General features: G+C 43.3%; 1 protein-coding gene across 1 annotated transcript in view; it reads left to right on the forward strand.

Annotated features, from left to right (window-relative positions):
- unc-13 overlaps window positions 1-14,845 on the forward strand; it is a 91,575-nt gene that overhangs the window by 63,437 nt on the left and 13,293 nt on the right. Inside the window, exon 2 of the mRNA XM_065221252.1 lies at window positions 11,662-14,807. Coding sequence (XP_065077324.1) covers window positions 11,744-14,807 — 3,064 coding nt within the window. The 5' untranslated portion in view covers window positions 11,662-11,743. The remainder of the gene's footprint in view (window positions 1-11,661; window positions 14,808-14,845) is intronic.

The raw sequence follows: 14,845 nt of genomic DNA on the forward strand, positions 1-14,845 counted from the left end.
GTTCAACCATTATTGAAGAGAAGAAGACGGAAGAAAGAAGAAAGCTGCGGGCACGGGAGAAAGCAAGCTCCGTAAAGCTATCGCGATTGAGCCTTTCCAATAAATAAATGGATAAACAAAAATAACAGCTCCTTTGTTTCAGGAGAATTGAGAGAACTTTAGGGAATCTCAACTAACATCAGAACAGCTCATTTAATTTAAAAAAAAATGCTGAAATTTTAAAGGAGTTCCGAGAATATCAGGGAATTTCCGGCAACTTCAGCAATAGAGAGGTTCATAAAAATTTTGGAAACCTTAGGGAAGTTACATGAGTTTCAGAAATTTTGACAGCACTCAAAAAATTCCGAAATATTCTAGAAAGTCCAGAGACCGTCAAACGAGATTAGTTTCATTATAATCAGGAAAGTTTTGAGTACTTCGAGGATGGCAAGAGAACTTCAAAACAGCTCCATTAAATTCGGGAAAATTGAAAAAAAAAAATCAAGAAGTTCCGAGTTGGCTAACTTTAAGTGGACTACGTTTCAGTTGGGCTCCCGTTAGTTGGGCTGTAGCCCATCTAAATCGAATTCTTACATCATTTCTGACAATGCTGGTTCCTTTTCGAGGGGCTCATGGATGCACAATTTGAATAGTCGCTCAAGGATTGTGGTGATAATAATCCATAAACCAATTTTCAGCTTGACAACTCAGGCCAACTAACTTCAGCCTTTCACTAAGTGGGCTATAGGTTTAGCCCAATGAGCGAAAGTTGACTGCAGTCTGAAAACTCCAGAGACAGTATGGGGTCTTCAGGGATGTTTTATGAATATCAGGAAAATTGCTGGATCATTAGAATATTGTGCTAACATCCCACAGAAATCTAATTCTTTCGGAATGTTTATCCAAATTCTCCTTGCAGTTTCTTTCGACTGTTCCAGAAGTCCTTTGGCTTCCGACTTTCTCCAGATGTTTCTTCCAATCTACTTACAAAAGTACTTAAAGCGAAACATTGATCACATTGACCACTCTCGGAACCACTAGCATACCCCCGGGGGAACCTGTAGCAGAGGACAATTGTGTTTTTACTCAAAAACATGCCGTTCGACAGCTCTTTCTTCATGGATTTTCATGAATATGCTTTCTATAGGATTGAAGTAGATCATGGACCACATTCGCCTTTCCGGAGTCACTGGAATCCCCCGGGGGGAACCTGTAGTAGACTGCAATCACTTCACAATGCCGTCCGACAGCTCGAACTATCTGAAGTTTTGAAATGGTCTATTGACTACTAGCAGTGGATGGGGAGGTTAGGTCTTTAAACTCTGGTTGTAGACCAATGAAAGTCTCTCTCTCTCTCTCTTTTGTATTAATGTAAGGTGTAGCAAGAGCACAACAACAACTCTTTAATGAACAAAATGACTGTCAATTTGGTCAGTATCAACTTGACGTATTTCTTTCAATTTTGCATTTAAAAAACCTGAACACCCCTCATTTTGAAGGTGTGTGTGTGTAGAATGTTGCTCCTATTTTGATTTTGGAATTCACTCTTCAGTTGTCAAAATGCCGTCCAAGCAAGAAGAGCAGCGTATCAAAATTTTGCTCGCGCATCGCGAAAATCCGAGCTACTCGTACGCAAAGTTGGCAAAATTGCTAAAAGTTGCCAAATCAACCGTTACAAATGTAATTAAAGTGTTTGGGGAACGTTTGTCGACAGCCAGGAAGTCTGGATCGGGGGGAAATCGGAAACCGGAAGCCGCTGAGACGACAAAGAGAGTTGCCGGTAGTTTCAAGCGAAACCCTAACCTCTCTCTCCGAGATGCCGCAAATAAGCTGGGTGTATCGTCTACAACCGTGCATCGAGCCAAAAAATGAGCCGGACTATCGACTTACAAGAAGGTAGTGACTCCAAATCGCGATGATAAACAAAATACGACGACCAAAGCGCGATCCCGGAGGCTGTACACGACGATGCTGACGAAGTTTGACTGCGTGGTAATGGACGACGAAACCTACGTCAAAGCCGACTACAAGCAGCTTCCGGGACAGGAGATTTATACGGCAAAAGGAAGGGGAAAGGTAGCAGATGTTTTCAAGCACATGAAACTGTCAAAGTTCGCAAAGAAATATCTGGTTTGGCAAGCCATCTGTACCTGTGGCTTGAAAAGCAGCATTTTTATAGCTTCCGGGACTGTCAACCAAGAAATTTACGTGAAAGAGTGTTTGAATAAACGTCTGCTGCCTTTCCTGAAGAAACACGGTTGTTCCGTACTGTTTTGGCCGGATTTGGCATCTTGCCATTACGGTAAAAAGGCCATGGAGTGGTACGCCGCCAACAACGTGCAGGTGGTTCCCAAGGACAAGAACCCTCCCAACACGCCAGAGCTCCGCCCAATTGAGAAATACTGGGCTATTGTCAAGCGGAACCTAAAGAAGACCAAAAAAACTGCTAAGGGCGAGCAGCAGTTCAAGGCAAACTGGCTTTCTGCGGCGAAGAAGGTGGACAAGGTGGCTGTACAAAATCTGATGGCAGGGGTCAAGCGTAAGGCCCGGCAATTTGGATTTGGAAAAGCGGAAGCCTAACTGAATATTTTTCCTGAATTTTATACTAATTGAACTTGAAAAAGAAATTTAATTTGATTTTTTAAATAAACGATTTCACCGATTTACACGCGTTTTCCCTTGACCAAATTTTGACCGTATCACCCTTTAAGCTGGGTTCCAAAGCTATTTGCTATTTGCAAAGCTCTGTATTATTGATGATTTATTATTTATAAATTACGAATGCCATTTAAAATTTTATGAAAATGTTATAATGGAACCGTCTAATATGATGTTGGACCATTATTTGCTTCAATAACAGCTTGGATTCGTCTTGAATCATAGAATTTTTGGATGGCTTCTAGTGGAGTATTGTACCATTCTTGGGTCAGACGATGTTAAAGCGAGCTTCCAACGTCGACCAAAGTGGCTCAGTTATATTTAAATCCGGCTATTGTGCTGGCCATGGCGGGTGTGTAAAGTCAATGTGTCATTTTAAGTCTACAGAAAGGATATTCATGAAAATCCATGAAGAAAGAGCTGTCGCACGGCACGTTTTTGAGTAAAAATGCAATTTCCCTCTGCTACAGGTTCCCCGGGGGCATCACAGTTGTTCCGAGAGTGGCCAATGTGGTCAATGATTCACTTTAAGGTAAGCATATTTATGAAAATCCATGAAGAAAAAGCTGTTGCACGGCACGTTTTGGTGTAAAAATGCAATTGACCCCTGCTACAGGTTCCCTGGAAGGTAACCCGTGATTCCAAGAGCGGCCAATGTGGTCAATGATTCGTTTGAAGTTTATGGAAAGCTTATTCATGAAAAACCATGAAGAATGAGCTGTCGCACGGCATGTTTTGGTGTAAAAATGCAATTGTCGCCTTCTCCAGGTTCCCCCGGGGGCATACCGGAAGTTCCGAGAGTGGCCAATGTGGTCAATGATGCATTTAAAGTTTATCGAAAGTCTATTGAAGAGAAACCATCAAGAAAGAGCTGTCGCACGGCATGTTTTGATTGATTAAATGTTCTGCCCGCATTCAGAACCCTCCACCAGAATCGATTCCACAGAAATTAACCAAGTTAGACAAGCCCTCCGGAAACCCGGAATATCTCCGGTATCCGGTGGGTGACCAGGATTATTTTTGTGGTTAGTTTTCCAGTCAATTGCTCTTGGAAGATGTAAAATCGGATCATATTTGACGAAGTTACAACACTCCAAAATTGACCAAAAATTTACCTATCCTAGTTATTTTGTACCTTAGGAGACTTTTTCCAGCGTCTCCAGGAAGTTTCTTCCGTCTTCTCCAGGAAGTTTCATTAAGCTTCAATTGATTGAATCCTACTAGAAGTTTATTTCATGTTCCTTTGGAAGTTTCTCCATAAGCCATTCTCCGTAGGTCTTTTTTTTTCGACTTCTATTGTTCCGTTTTCTTCCGAGCTTCTTCTCAGTTCCCCTGGAAATGCTGAAATATCCCGGAAATTCTTCCAACCTCTCCTGAATAGTAAATTTTACGTTCTTAGTCCAACAGTAGTTCGCCCTGAAAAACGCCCTTAATCTAAAAATAATTAAAATAATTATATTTTATACAACATTTGATACCGATAACTTTGAAAACAGTCTGGCAATCAGCGTTGCCAGATTGTTTTAAAGTTAATCGGTATCAAAGATTAAAAAAAAAATGGTATTTATCGGTATTTACTATTTTAATTTATTTTATATTTTAGCTGTTTTTGAAAGGTTAAATTAAAAAAAATAGGATGTCACATCCAAAGGAAGCCAGAAAAGTTTCGGCAAATAGAAGTAAATTCCAGAAGTTGCCAGGGGAAGCCAGAAGAAGTTCGGATAAACCTTCCAATAAAAGTCGAAAATCTATGGCCTATGGACACACTTCCAGAAGAAGACGGAAGAAACTTCCTAAAGACGCTGGCAGACACTTCCTAAGGTAGATTGCAATAAAACTTCTGCGCCTACGGAACAGTCGAAAGAAACATTCGGAACATTCCTGAAATGCACTTAGGAATATTCCATAATTCCACGGAATTCCTTAAAAGTTCTTGTAATTTTCTTGACGTTAATGGGACTCTCTGATCATCCTCCAAGTACTCGGAACTTCCCTGATTATAATGAGGCTACTTGAATATCTATAATCATCTTTGAAGGTACCTGGACTTTCTTGAAGTGCTCTCACAATTTTCTTGAATTTATTGTATCATTGAAGATCACTATTCACTGATCTTCCCGATTTTTAAAATTTTTATTTCTTGGCACGGAATTTCCCATAAAATGTTCTCACAATGTTCTAATGTTCATGTAACCTCCCTTACGTTTCCTAAACTTGTGGAACATTGCCTGAGTTTCTCGGAAATTCTTTAATATATCAGCATTTCCTTGAAATTAATGGATCTGTCCTGATGTTCACGGAGCTTCCCTATTTTTCTCTCTGTTCTCTCAATTCTCTGAAACAAATTTAACTTTCCTGAAAACCATTAAATTTCCCTGAAGTTCTTTGAACTAGTGACGTTTCTAAAATATGTGTGATGTTTTCGTAAGTTCACTGGAGTTCGTTGGACTTTCCTGAAATTTTCGGATTTTGGAATTAGAACAGAAGTTAATGAAACTATTTTTAATTTATCGGAACTTACTCAAAAGTCTAGACTTTTCTGAAGTTTCAGAACTTCTTAAAAGTTCCTGCAGCTAGTGTGAATCCGCAATAAACATCTGGAAACATCCCGGAAAAAAAAACTGGTGTGAGAAGATGGAAGCGATGGCTGAAGAACTTCCAAGGGTGTTTGAAATAAGTTTTCGGGAGGAATCGAAAATTAAGTTTAGAAAGTATTTCGCGATTCTCTAAGAATAACCGGAAATAGCCATCAACAGTTTCTCGATGGGTAACCAAAAACGGTGAAGAAATGGAAACATTAGTCAAAATAGTCTCAAGCATATGTCATTTTCAAAGATGATTTTTTTAATAATTGTGAAGGCTCCAAAATTTTAGGTTATTCAAAAAGATACAAGTCCCTCACAGTAATTTTCTCCGAAATTCGAGCGCGAGTAGGCAATAATAATTTTGATCATTTAAAAAATCGGTATAAATCGGTATACAATTTCAAAAATCGGTATTCTGATGAAACTTATCTGTATATCGGTATCTAGTTCGGAAATCGGTATAAATACCGATAAATCGGTATATCTGGCAACGCTGAATGGCAATGCTGCTCAGTTATGCGATTTGGTAAAGGGCAAACGTCAAACCGAGGGGTTATTCGTTGAGAGTTTGATGAGCGTAAAAGCCGTTAAGTCACCTCTATGGTAAAAACTATATATCAAGAGCAAACTTTCATTGTTTGAGTTTGTTTGAGTTTGATTGACCGTCCACGGTTGCTACTCTGTTACTGCCAGATCAGCTGTAATTACACAGAGAACCAATAGACGATGCTTGGGACTAGCAATCATCCTCAATGTGTAAAAACTGGTGATCTTAAATTAGGCAATACCAGCGCCGGCCGCGCCCGAACACAGGTCAAGAAAGGAATGGGAAGGATTGTGTTGACATGACACTCGCTTTGATGGAAGCCGAGAACACCTCTGCACTTCCACGAGGAATCACTGGGATGTTGGATAAGAGGGTTGGTTTTGCAGCAGGGTTCGTTTTGGTAAACGATAAGCTGAATTGATGCCCTAACGATCATATAACGCGAAGGAGCTTGGGACTAAACCCACGGTCTTCTGCTAAGTAAGCAAAAACGTTTGCCACTAGAAAGACGAGCACCTTTTTAATCACCGAGTTGCTGTTATTACCATGTTGTCATATTAACAAATAAAACGATTGACGAATCTTGAATGTGGATGGGCCTGAGATTAGACTCATGATGTTCTGCTCAGTAAGCAAAAACGGTTGCTCTAAGGCCACCGAGCCCCTCATATCACATAATACCGTTGCTAAAATTTGTGTATCCATTCAAACCCGGAACCAACGACAACAACGAGTTTCGCAAAATACACGATACACAAGCGATTTTACCATAAATCTCTTTGATATGTAAGGACCTGGGACCGCGTTTTTCTGCTCAGTAAGCAGGCCACTGTAACCGACGATCTTTCAAATCCGAAAACTAAAAACTACGAAAAAGTACTTAGGCCTTCATTAAGTTCCACTTTCACGCGACGTTCAATGACAGGGTCCTATCCAGGATTACATCTGAAAAATCCAAATCTGGCCAACGCCCACCTAAACCTGTTCTAATCCACCTGAAATGACTAACGAATGGAAGACTTTGACTACCCAGCCATGCAATAGTCTCATTCCGTGCCTTATGGCAACTTGATGATTCTATTGCGCTCATCTTTTGGCACCACCCAGGGGAGACTTGGTCCTGTACCCAATGCTTAACTTGTCTCCATTCCACTCAGCTACTCGCAATTTCTTGTGATATAGTGGGCGGAATATTATTATATGAGACAATTCAATGCAGACGCCATTCCAAATTTGGCAGATCGACAGGTAATCGGTGAGTTACCACGATAGTTGCTATTCAACAACTCGACAACGTCCCATCGTCAACGCCTGCTATGAGAATTTCCCATTGCAGACGCCAACGAAATGAAGTCATCGAGCTATCGATCAACTACCCTGGTTATCGCCTGGTACCTTATAGCACGATGCTAGGAGGCGAACCGGAAGAATCGATGAGCTACCTCTCCCCCATATCAAGAGCAAACTTTCATTACGTCGAAAGTAACAAAGGTAAACAAAGTCGAGCTATCAGTGTCAATCGAAGCTCCTGCTATTACACTATATAGTGTCCGAATATAGGATCACATCCCATTTTTAAATTTATTTACCAGTCAAATTGCTTTTTGACGTAATCAGCTTCCGATCAAAATATTTTTCGATGTTATTTAAGTCACCCGATTTCTATGGAGATGCCGTAAAAAAACTCTTGAGTACCAGCGCAGAGAAACCCGTGAAAAGTGTACGTTCGTCGTTTCGCTTTCTCATTATCAAAGTGAATAAATCTGTTGCTAAGATGATTTCGGTGGTCCTAACATGATGAATGAGCTGCACTTAAGGAAACGTGATTGATAATCCTCCCGAATATCCTGGTTAATACACTTCGACTTAAGTTGCATTAGGGGGCCACCAAACGACGTATAATAACTTTTGACTCGAAAACTTTCATTATGTCGAAAGTAACATTTGCACCGATCCGAGAAAAATAAAGAATGCGCAAAATTCTGTACAAACACAAACTCGACGACTTTTTCTCGACTGTTGTTTCTTAGGGATAGAGGGTTGTGTGGGCCCTCTGGAATATGGAAATGCTACATCTGAACTTCTGAGAATGGCTGTAATTGGATACGCCCCAAAGTACGAAGTGGATATACATAATTGGTTCAAGGAAAGTTTAGAAATCTAACCAAGCAGAAATCTAACAATCAAAAATTTACATACTGAAAGATTCTTCAATTCGCCGATTGTCACAATCAACTGAAGAAAAAACCCAAGCTCATTTTTAAACTATGCTCTCCATTTCCAAAAAAAATAAACAACCATCATCACCAAGTCGGATACGGCGAAATCCTTCTGCCAGCTGCAAACAATTTGAGTACGCGCGAGAAAACCGTCAAATCCTTCTCTGCTCTTGGCGATGTGGAAAATCATCCTGGCAAAAAGTTTCAACAGCAATAACAACAGCTTTGGGCGGTGCCCGTTCCCATCAAGAAAGCCGCTTTAAGCCGGGTGCGACTTATTTGCAATGATTGTCACTTTCGCCACCTCATAAATTTCCCACCAAGGGAAGGAGGGGAAAGTGTCATAGAGAGATGCTCTCGCCAAGCTCACATTATAAAAACATACATTTCATGCAAAACATCATCCGCGTAATGGCAAAAACGCGGCATGCCGAAAACAGCAAGTCACCAATGAAAATAAACAACGCAGCAGTTGTCCTCCTCCTAAATGTATGCCATATATATGCTGGCTCGGCCCGACTGGGTGGGTACGAGGAAAAGTCAAAAGTCGGAAACGTGGGAACCGGAACGACAAATGTGTATGAAAGTACGATAGGAGATAGTCACCGAGTCGGAATAATAGATGATACTCTGGAGGAAGGGGAAGAGAAAGTGTCAATTTTAATGATGCAAATCCCTTCCGTTCTGCTGTCTTTGGGGACGACTTTTCTCCGACCATCGCTGTCGTCGCCGTCACATCGAAGGAGAAAGTTTACTAACTGACTTACTAGTCTCATAGTAGGCAACAATGACTATTCGGCGAGGAAAGTGCAACTGACTGGAACGCAGAAGTTCTAGCAGGCTGTGCTATATGACCGGATGAACTCGTCTGCACTTGCACAATCACAGGAACACACAAACGTGTACGAAATTATGTTGAAGAGAAGTTAAATTTCATTTCACGCACCGTTTCCCGTTTGCGGTTCGAGTTCGCCGTCTTCTAGATGCATAGGGTTAGGTACTAATTTCCGTCATACGAACCACAACCACCGCAATTTACCTCTCGTTTTCGAACGGGTGCTAACCTCAATCGGATGACAGTTCAGTCAACCGGTGGAATCTACAGAGTTTAAATTGGCTCACTACTTTACTAGTCTATTGGTCCCAAGCAAAACGGTTAACGTACCCCATTCTAGTCGAAATTCTAGTACTACGCCATGTTTGTTTTGATTCGCTATGAAAGTTTGACAGATAAAATGAGGGGTTCGTGGATTTTCCTATGTTTCGAGGGGTGAATCGATTAGCTTGGGACCGAAAAGAGTACCAGAGCTGAGCCAAAAAGTTGAGCACGTTTCTTCGGGACCTTCTGATCTTGGAATTACAAGCCATAAGAAACTGACAGGGTTTGTTTACGTTTGGAACCAATTTCATACAAGGATGATCAGTAGGCTAATTTGCCAGAACGTCCCCCCCGCCCCTGTAGTACTAGAATTTCGACTGGAATGGGCTACGTTAATCGATTTGCTTGGGACCAATAGGCTAGTTATGTAGTGAGCCAATTTTAAATCGTTAGTGTCCACCGGTTGATAATAGCTCGTTGATATAAATAAATACAGAATTATCATTATCATAATGTTTTTTAATATTCTTCCTGGACGAAATAATTTATGTATAACGCATTCATGGGGTAATCATTCGTTTTTATCGAAATGGGTAAGGATAACACAGTAGACAAATGTCATCTTCTGAGTAACCGTTGCCACTTTCCTCCATAGACACGTTTACTTGAATTTAAGTAAAAGCATGTTTACCCATTTTTAGGTAGCTTCCCTTTTGGCTGGACTGAGGCTGTGTTCCATTTGGTGAATTTTTACTTAAATTGGACGGATGAAATTTTTTCAAATAAACCTGCTATTCCAGCAGACTTATTCCTGACAGCCAAGGAATCAATTTTGACAGACGCTTTCTCGAAAATCGGCCGATCAACAACAGAGGGATTTTCGAACATCTTAATTTTTTTTCGAAGTGTCAAATCTAAGTGAAAATTTTCCAAATAGAACACAGCCTGAGTGATTTTCGACTCAAAATATGGTGCTTGCAAACTGTCTGCAAGGTTCTTACAATTCGCGTTTCGTCAAAAATTTGCACTACCAAAAAAAAAAAGGTTTCTAAGGCTCTGAACCATTTGGTGGATTATTTTAACTTTTGGATAAAATTTGACAGATGGAAAGTTATCGATTAACCCTGCTATCCGAGCGTGGCTACTTCTGACAGACAAGAAGTTAAATTGTGACAACCTTGGCTAAGTTCTTCTCGAAAACCGGTCGATCCACAGCACAGGGATTTTCGAGCATAGAAAATAACTTTCGAAATGTCACTTTTAATCACGAGTTAAATTTAAATCGGCAAATAGTTCACAGCCTTAATTTATTTACCTTTCCATACGTGCTGTTGGATTTGATAAAGAGTGGCAAATTGTTGAGATTTTATTAAAAATCTAACATTGCTTCTTGATTCCAATTCCGTCATACGAGTTTCAATTCCGTCCAAACACATTTAAACGTCAATGAACTCACTTCGGCATACGAATGAAGGCAGAACAAATTGATTCGCCAGAAGCACTTCATTTTCTCGAATAAAGGATTTAAAATATTCATATTATGCGTTCTTATAGATTTTGTTTTATAGCTTTTGAACTAAACTATCGTTGATTCGTTCACGTTGAAATCACCGATATAGTTGATGCATTCTGTTCGTTATGACGGAAATACGCACCTATGCCGAAGTAGGGTGTAGTTTGCGCTGACGATTCCCGCGGGGATTGATTTGGCAAATGGATTTCCCTGTTAAACGCTGAATGGGATTGACAGGTAAAGCGCGGTAAAGGCAGAAGTTCATTATTACACATACGGAATCGATCGGGTACGAATTTCGCACGAGAGCAGCTGGTTTATGTCAATAATATATGAAGAGTGAATACTCCAGAACGAGGGTGGGAAGAATTCCGCGCATTCTATTGCTTTTCGGAGGGGGCGTGGGAATTCCATCCTCTTTGGAAGTTATGCGAACTCGAGCGTCTTTTAGTTAGTTCGCATAGCATGCCATGAATTATTTTGGTCACCGGATGGGTTGCTATGTTACAATATGAATAACTTGGATCTGTTGCTGTTGTTGGTTATTGCCTACTACGATGGCGCGAAGAGATTTCAGAACAATTTCACATTATTATTTGACAAGGTCATCAGACCCTCCAGACGCCCGTTCATGCTTACGCCTCGTTTCCGTTAACAACCTGGTCCTGCTGGATGCGCTGTGCGGTTTTAATTAACTCATGCTCCTCGCGAAACGAACGCCGCCCTGCTCGGTAGTCGAAGTTTTATGTTTCTTGTGGTAACTTTTTATAGCTCACCCTCACCACCACGCTTCCATTCATCGTCTGAAGAGGTGAAAAATTACATGACACAAACAGAAACACAATTGCTCGCGGGCAGATGAATTATTTTATTACATTGTTTCGACGACGACAACGACGACGGGATCCGAAACTAAGTTGCTTTCAAGGACGTGGCAAACCAACCAACCGCCCTCAGATTTACAGGACTGATTACCCCAGCTCCCATCCACTCACCCTCATCCCAATGCAAAAAACAAGCCATAAAATTCTTCATTCATCATGGCCTGCCTTTCGTTTTAGGTTTAGCCAGCGTCTGCCGCCGTCGCACTTCAGTGCCTACTTCGAATCCGGCGCTTCCCGTTACGGCAGCTCCAACGTCACGATGGATGAGAACGAGGTGATGGCGGCATACCTGTGGAGCAAGCAGTCCCAGGACCTGTACGCAAGTCATGGCCTAAAGGACCTGCACCATCTCCATCAGGACTTCATCATCAACGACTACACCGACAAGATTGCCACCAACATCGACCTGCTGGATACGGAGCTCAAGTTCGCCTGGGCTGCGCTGAATCTGCTGAACGAAGAGTACACTAAGATGGCGGAGAAGGTCTTCAAGTTGCAGTCGTTGAACGTCTCCCAGCAGCGCATCGTGCAGAATCTGCAGTTCATGGAGGAGAACAGGAAGGCCTATCTGGACATGATACCGGACTACGCCAAGCACCATGAGTATTCTCTGCAGGAGCAGTCGCGACTGCAGGAAGAACTAGAATACCGGGATTGCATTGATGAGGCCTATCTGCACCACCAGCAGCAACAGCAGATGCCACCGTATCCACCCTACGATGTTGGATGGCGATTCAATCCGGCGACGATGCCCGAGGAGATGGCCATTCACGATCCCGAATACTGGTTGATGCGGAGGAACCTGTCCAATATTCCGGAAGAACAAGCAGCCCAAGCAGCTCCTCGCTATCCGCAGCAGATGTCGACGAACCCGTTCCTGCAGACGGTTGAAGCCGCGAATGGCGGAATCCTGCGAGAGATCGAACCGGCGAACGACGCGGCGATGATCGAGGAGCAGCTGAGGGCTTCGTTTCTGAACCACTCCCAGCAGCTTGAGCTGGAATACGGATTGCCAATGGCCAAGCAGTTCGTGGCCGAGCGAATCGAAAAACTCGAGGACGCCGACGTCAAGCAGTTGATTACGCGGGTAATGGACGATGAGGATGTGGCGTCGCTGAGCAGCGAGGAGGTCGAGAAGGTGAGAACGTTCATGGCGAAGAACTGTGGTGATTTACGAGAGGTGTTTGCGGAGGAGTTTTCGCCACTGGCCAAGGATACCAAGGGCGGGGAGAAGCTGATTTCGCAAAACAAACTGAGCGGGGTCAGTCCGAAGAAGGAGTTTAACAAGTACATCCATCTGCCCAATGCAGAAGGAATTGCTTCGCTAAACAACGATGACCTTCTGACGGTGGATAATGGGACAATCAGCATCCAGGATAGCAGCAGTGGAAACAATGACAACGAATTTAAGCTCAAGCTGAACACGGTCCATCCAGCGAATGGGATGGGAGGAGTTTCGCCAAAGAAATTGATGGAATTTTCACCATTTGGGATGCAGAAGTGTCTGGTGCGGGAAGCAAAGGAAAACAACGTCGATGTACCGGGGATGATGCATTTTTCGGACAATTTGATGAACAAGCCTAGTTTTGCGGATTTGATGAACAGTAAACCGTGCGCGGAAACTTCGATGACGTTTACAAACATGAACGGGGAGACGGAGTCGATCTTCAGCCAGAGCTTTAAGGAGGCAGTGGAGGCAAAATTAGCAGGACAGGCGGTGCAGATGGCAGGCAATATGATCAATCTAGGTGAACCCCTTCCACCGTTTCCAAACGTGCCGATGAAACCTAACATAAGTGAAGCCCTGGAAGCAGCAACAGTACACGGCATCACCACCGAAGCTAGACGACCAAGCGTTACGGAAGCATCTGCCGTATTGATAGCTCCGGAAGCTCGCCGGCCGAGCATAGTTGACCAAGTACTCCCATCATTAGCTAGGAAACCAAGTATAACCGTCGCTTCGGATATGCCTCGAAAACCAAGCATTACAGATGCATCCGAACCGTCGATGTTCGCGGTGGTTCCCCGTAGGCAAAGCGTAGCCGAACCACCGGTAACTACCCCGATCTTCCAAACCATCGCGAGAAAGTCTAGCGTAACGGAAACTGCCTCGAGCCCTCCGATGTTTACACCGCTACCCGGGCAGACCACCATCACCGACACCCCGGAAATGCAAGCCATCTACGAATCACTGTCGCGGAAATCCAGTCTACCAACTCTAGGTGATGGGACGTTCTTCCCCTCGCTGGATATCACTGACTCAGGATTTGCTGATTCTACCGATGGAATGTCTATGTTTCCAACCATGCCATTAAATCTATCGTCAATCGACGCTCCGGTGAGTTTGCCGGATTTCTCTACCCTGTCAACGATCTCCAACATCCCAGAGACTTCGGAAGCTTCCTCATTCCTTCACATGTCCATGAATTCGTCCGGAATTAGTGAAGCGTCCGACAGTATCACTCTTCCACCGGTGACAACGTCCGCACCATCTGCGACTGCCATAATATCTGCTCTCTCTAGCCAACTGAACCAAACCACCGCAGCCATATCGAAGGAAGTCCTCCAACCCCAAGAAAAGATATCTTTACCACCCATATCAGCAGCTCCAGCCACCATAGCTGCCCTAGCTGATAGTAAACCGATCGCGCAGGCTACAGCGCCTCCCCCGACGACCGTAGCCACTTCGACCACTTCCATCAATGGGGATGTGAAGCCGAAACCCGTGGTCAGTCAAGCGCCTACTCCGGCACCCGTTGTAGCCCAGGCCATCGTTAAACCGGTGCAGTCTATGGCTCCAGTGACTGTTCCCGTATCAGTCTCGGCACCGGTTCAGAAGCCACCAGCTCCCCAATCCCAACAAGAACAACAACAACAACAACAACAGCAACAACAACAAAAACAACAACAACAGCAACAACAACAACAGCAACAACAACAACAACAGCAACAACAACAACAGCAACAACAACAACAACAACAACAGCAACAACAACAACAACAACAACAGCAGCAACAGGAATCCAAGGGCAGTGGCTTCTTTCAAACCTCCACCGCCAACACCAACCTCTTCGGAGGCTTTTTCAACAAGGCCAAGAACCTCACCCACCAGGAAAGTTCGGACAGCATCATTGGTGCCAAATCCAAATCGTTCTTCGCCTCCATGAAAAACTCCTTCTCGCTCGACTCCAGCAAGCAATCCACAGAGGAACCACAGCAACCGCCTCAGCAACAACAGCAGGTTCCTCCGCAAGCCACGCCTCCTTCGAGTGCCACTTCTTCGATCGCCGGTCAACACCAGCTGTCGCCTCCGTCAGCAGCAGGTAAGTCTCCCGCTCCGGTGTCCAGTGTTTCTCGGTGT

The sequence above is a fragment of the Ochlerotatus camptorhynchus genome, unplaced genomic scaffold, assembly GCF_037179485.1.
Source record: "Ochlerotatus camptorhynchus isolate MF236.1 unplaced genomic scaffold, CSIRO-AGI_Acam_v1.1 ptg000141l, whole genome shotgun sequence".
Taxonomy (NCBI): domain Eukaryota; kingdom Metazoa; phylum Arthropoda; class Insecta; order Diptera; family Culicidae; genus Ochlerotatus; species Ochlerotatus camptorhynchus.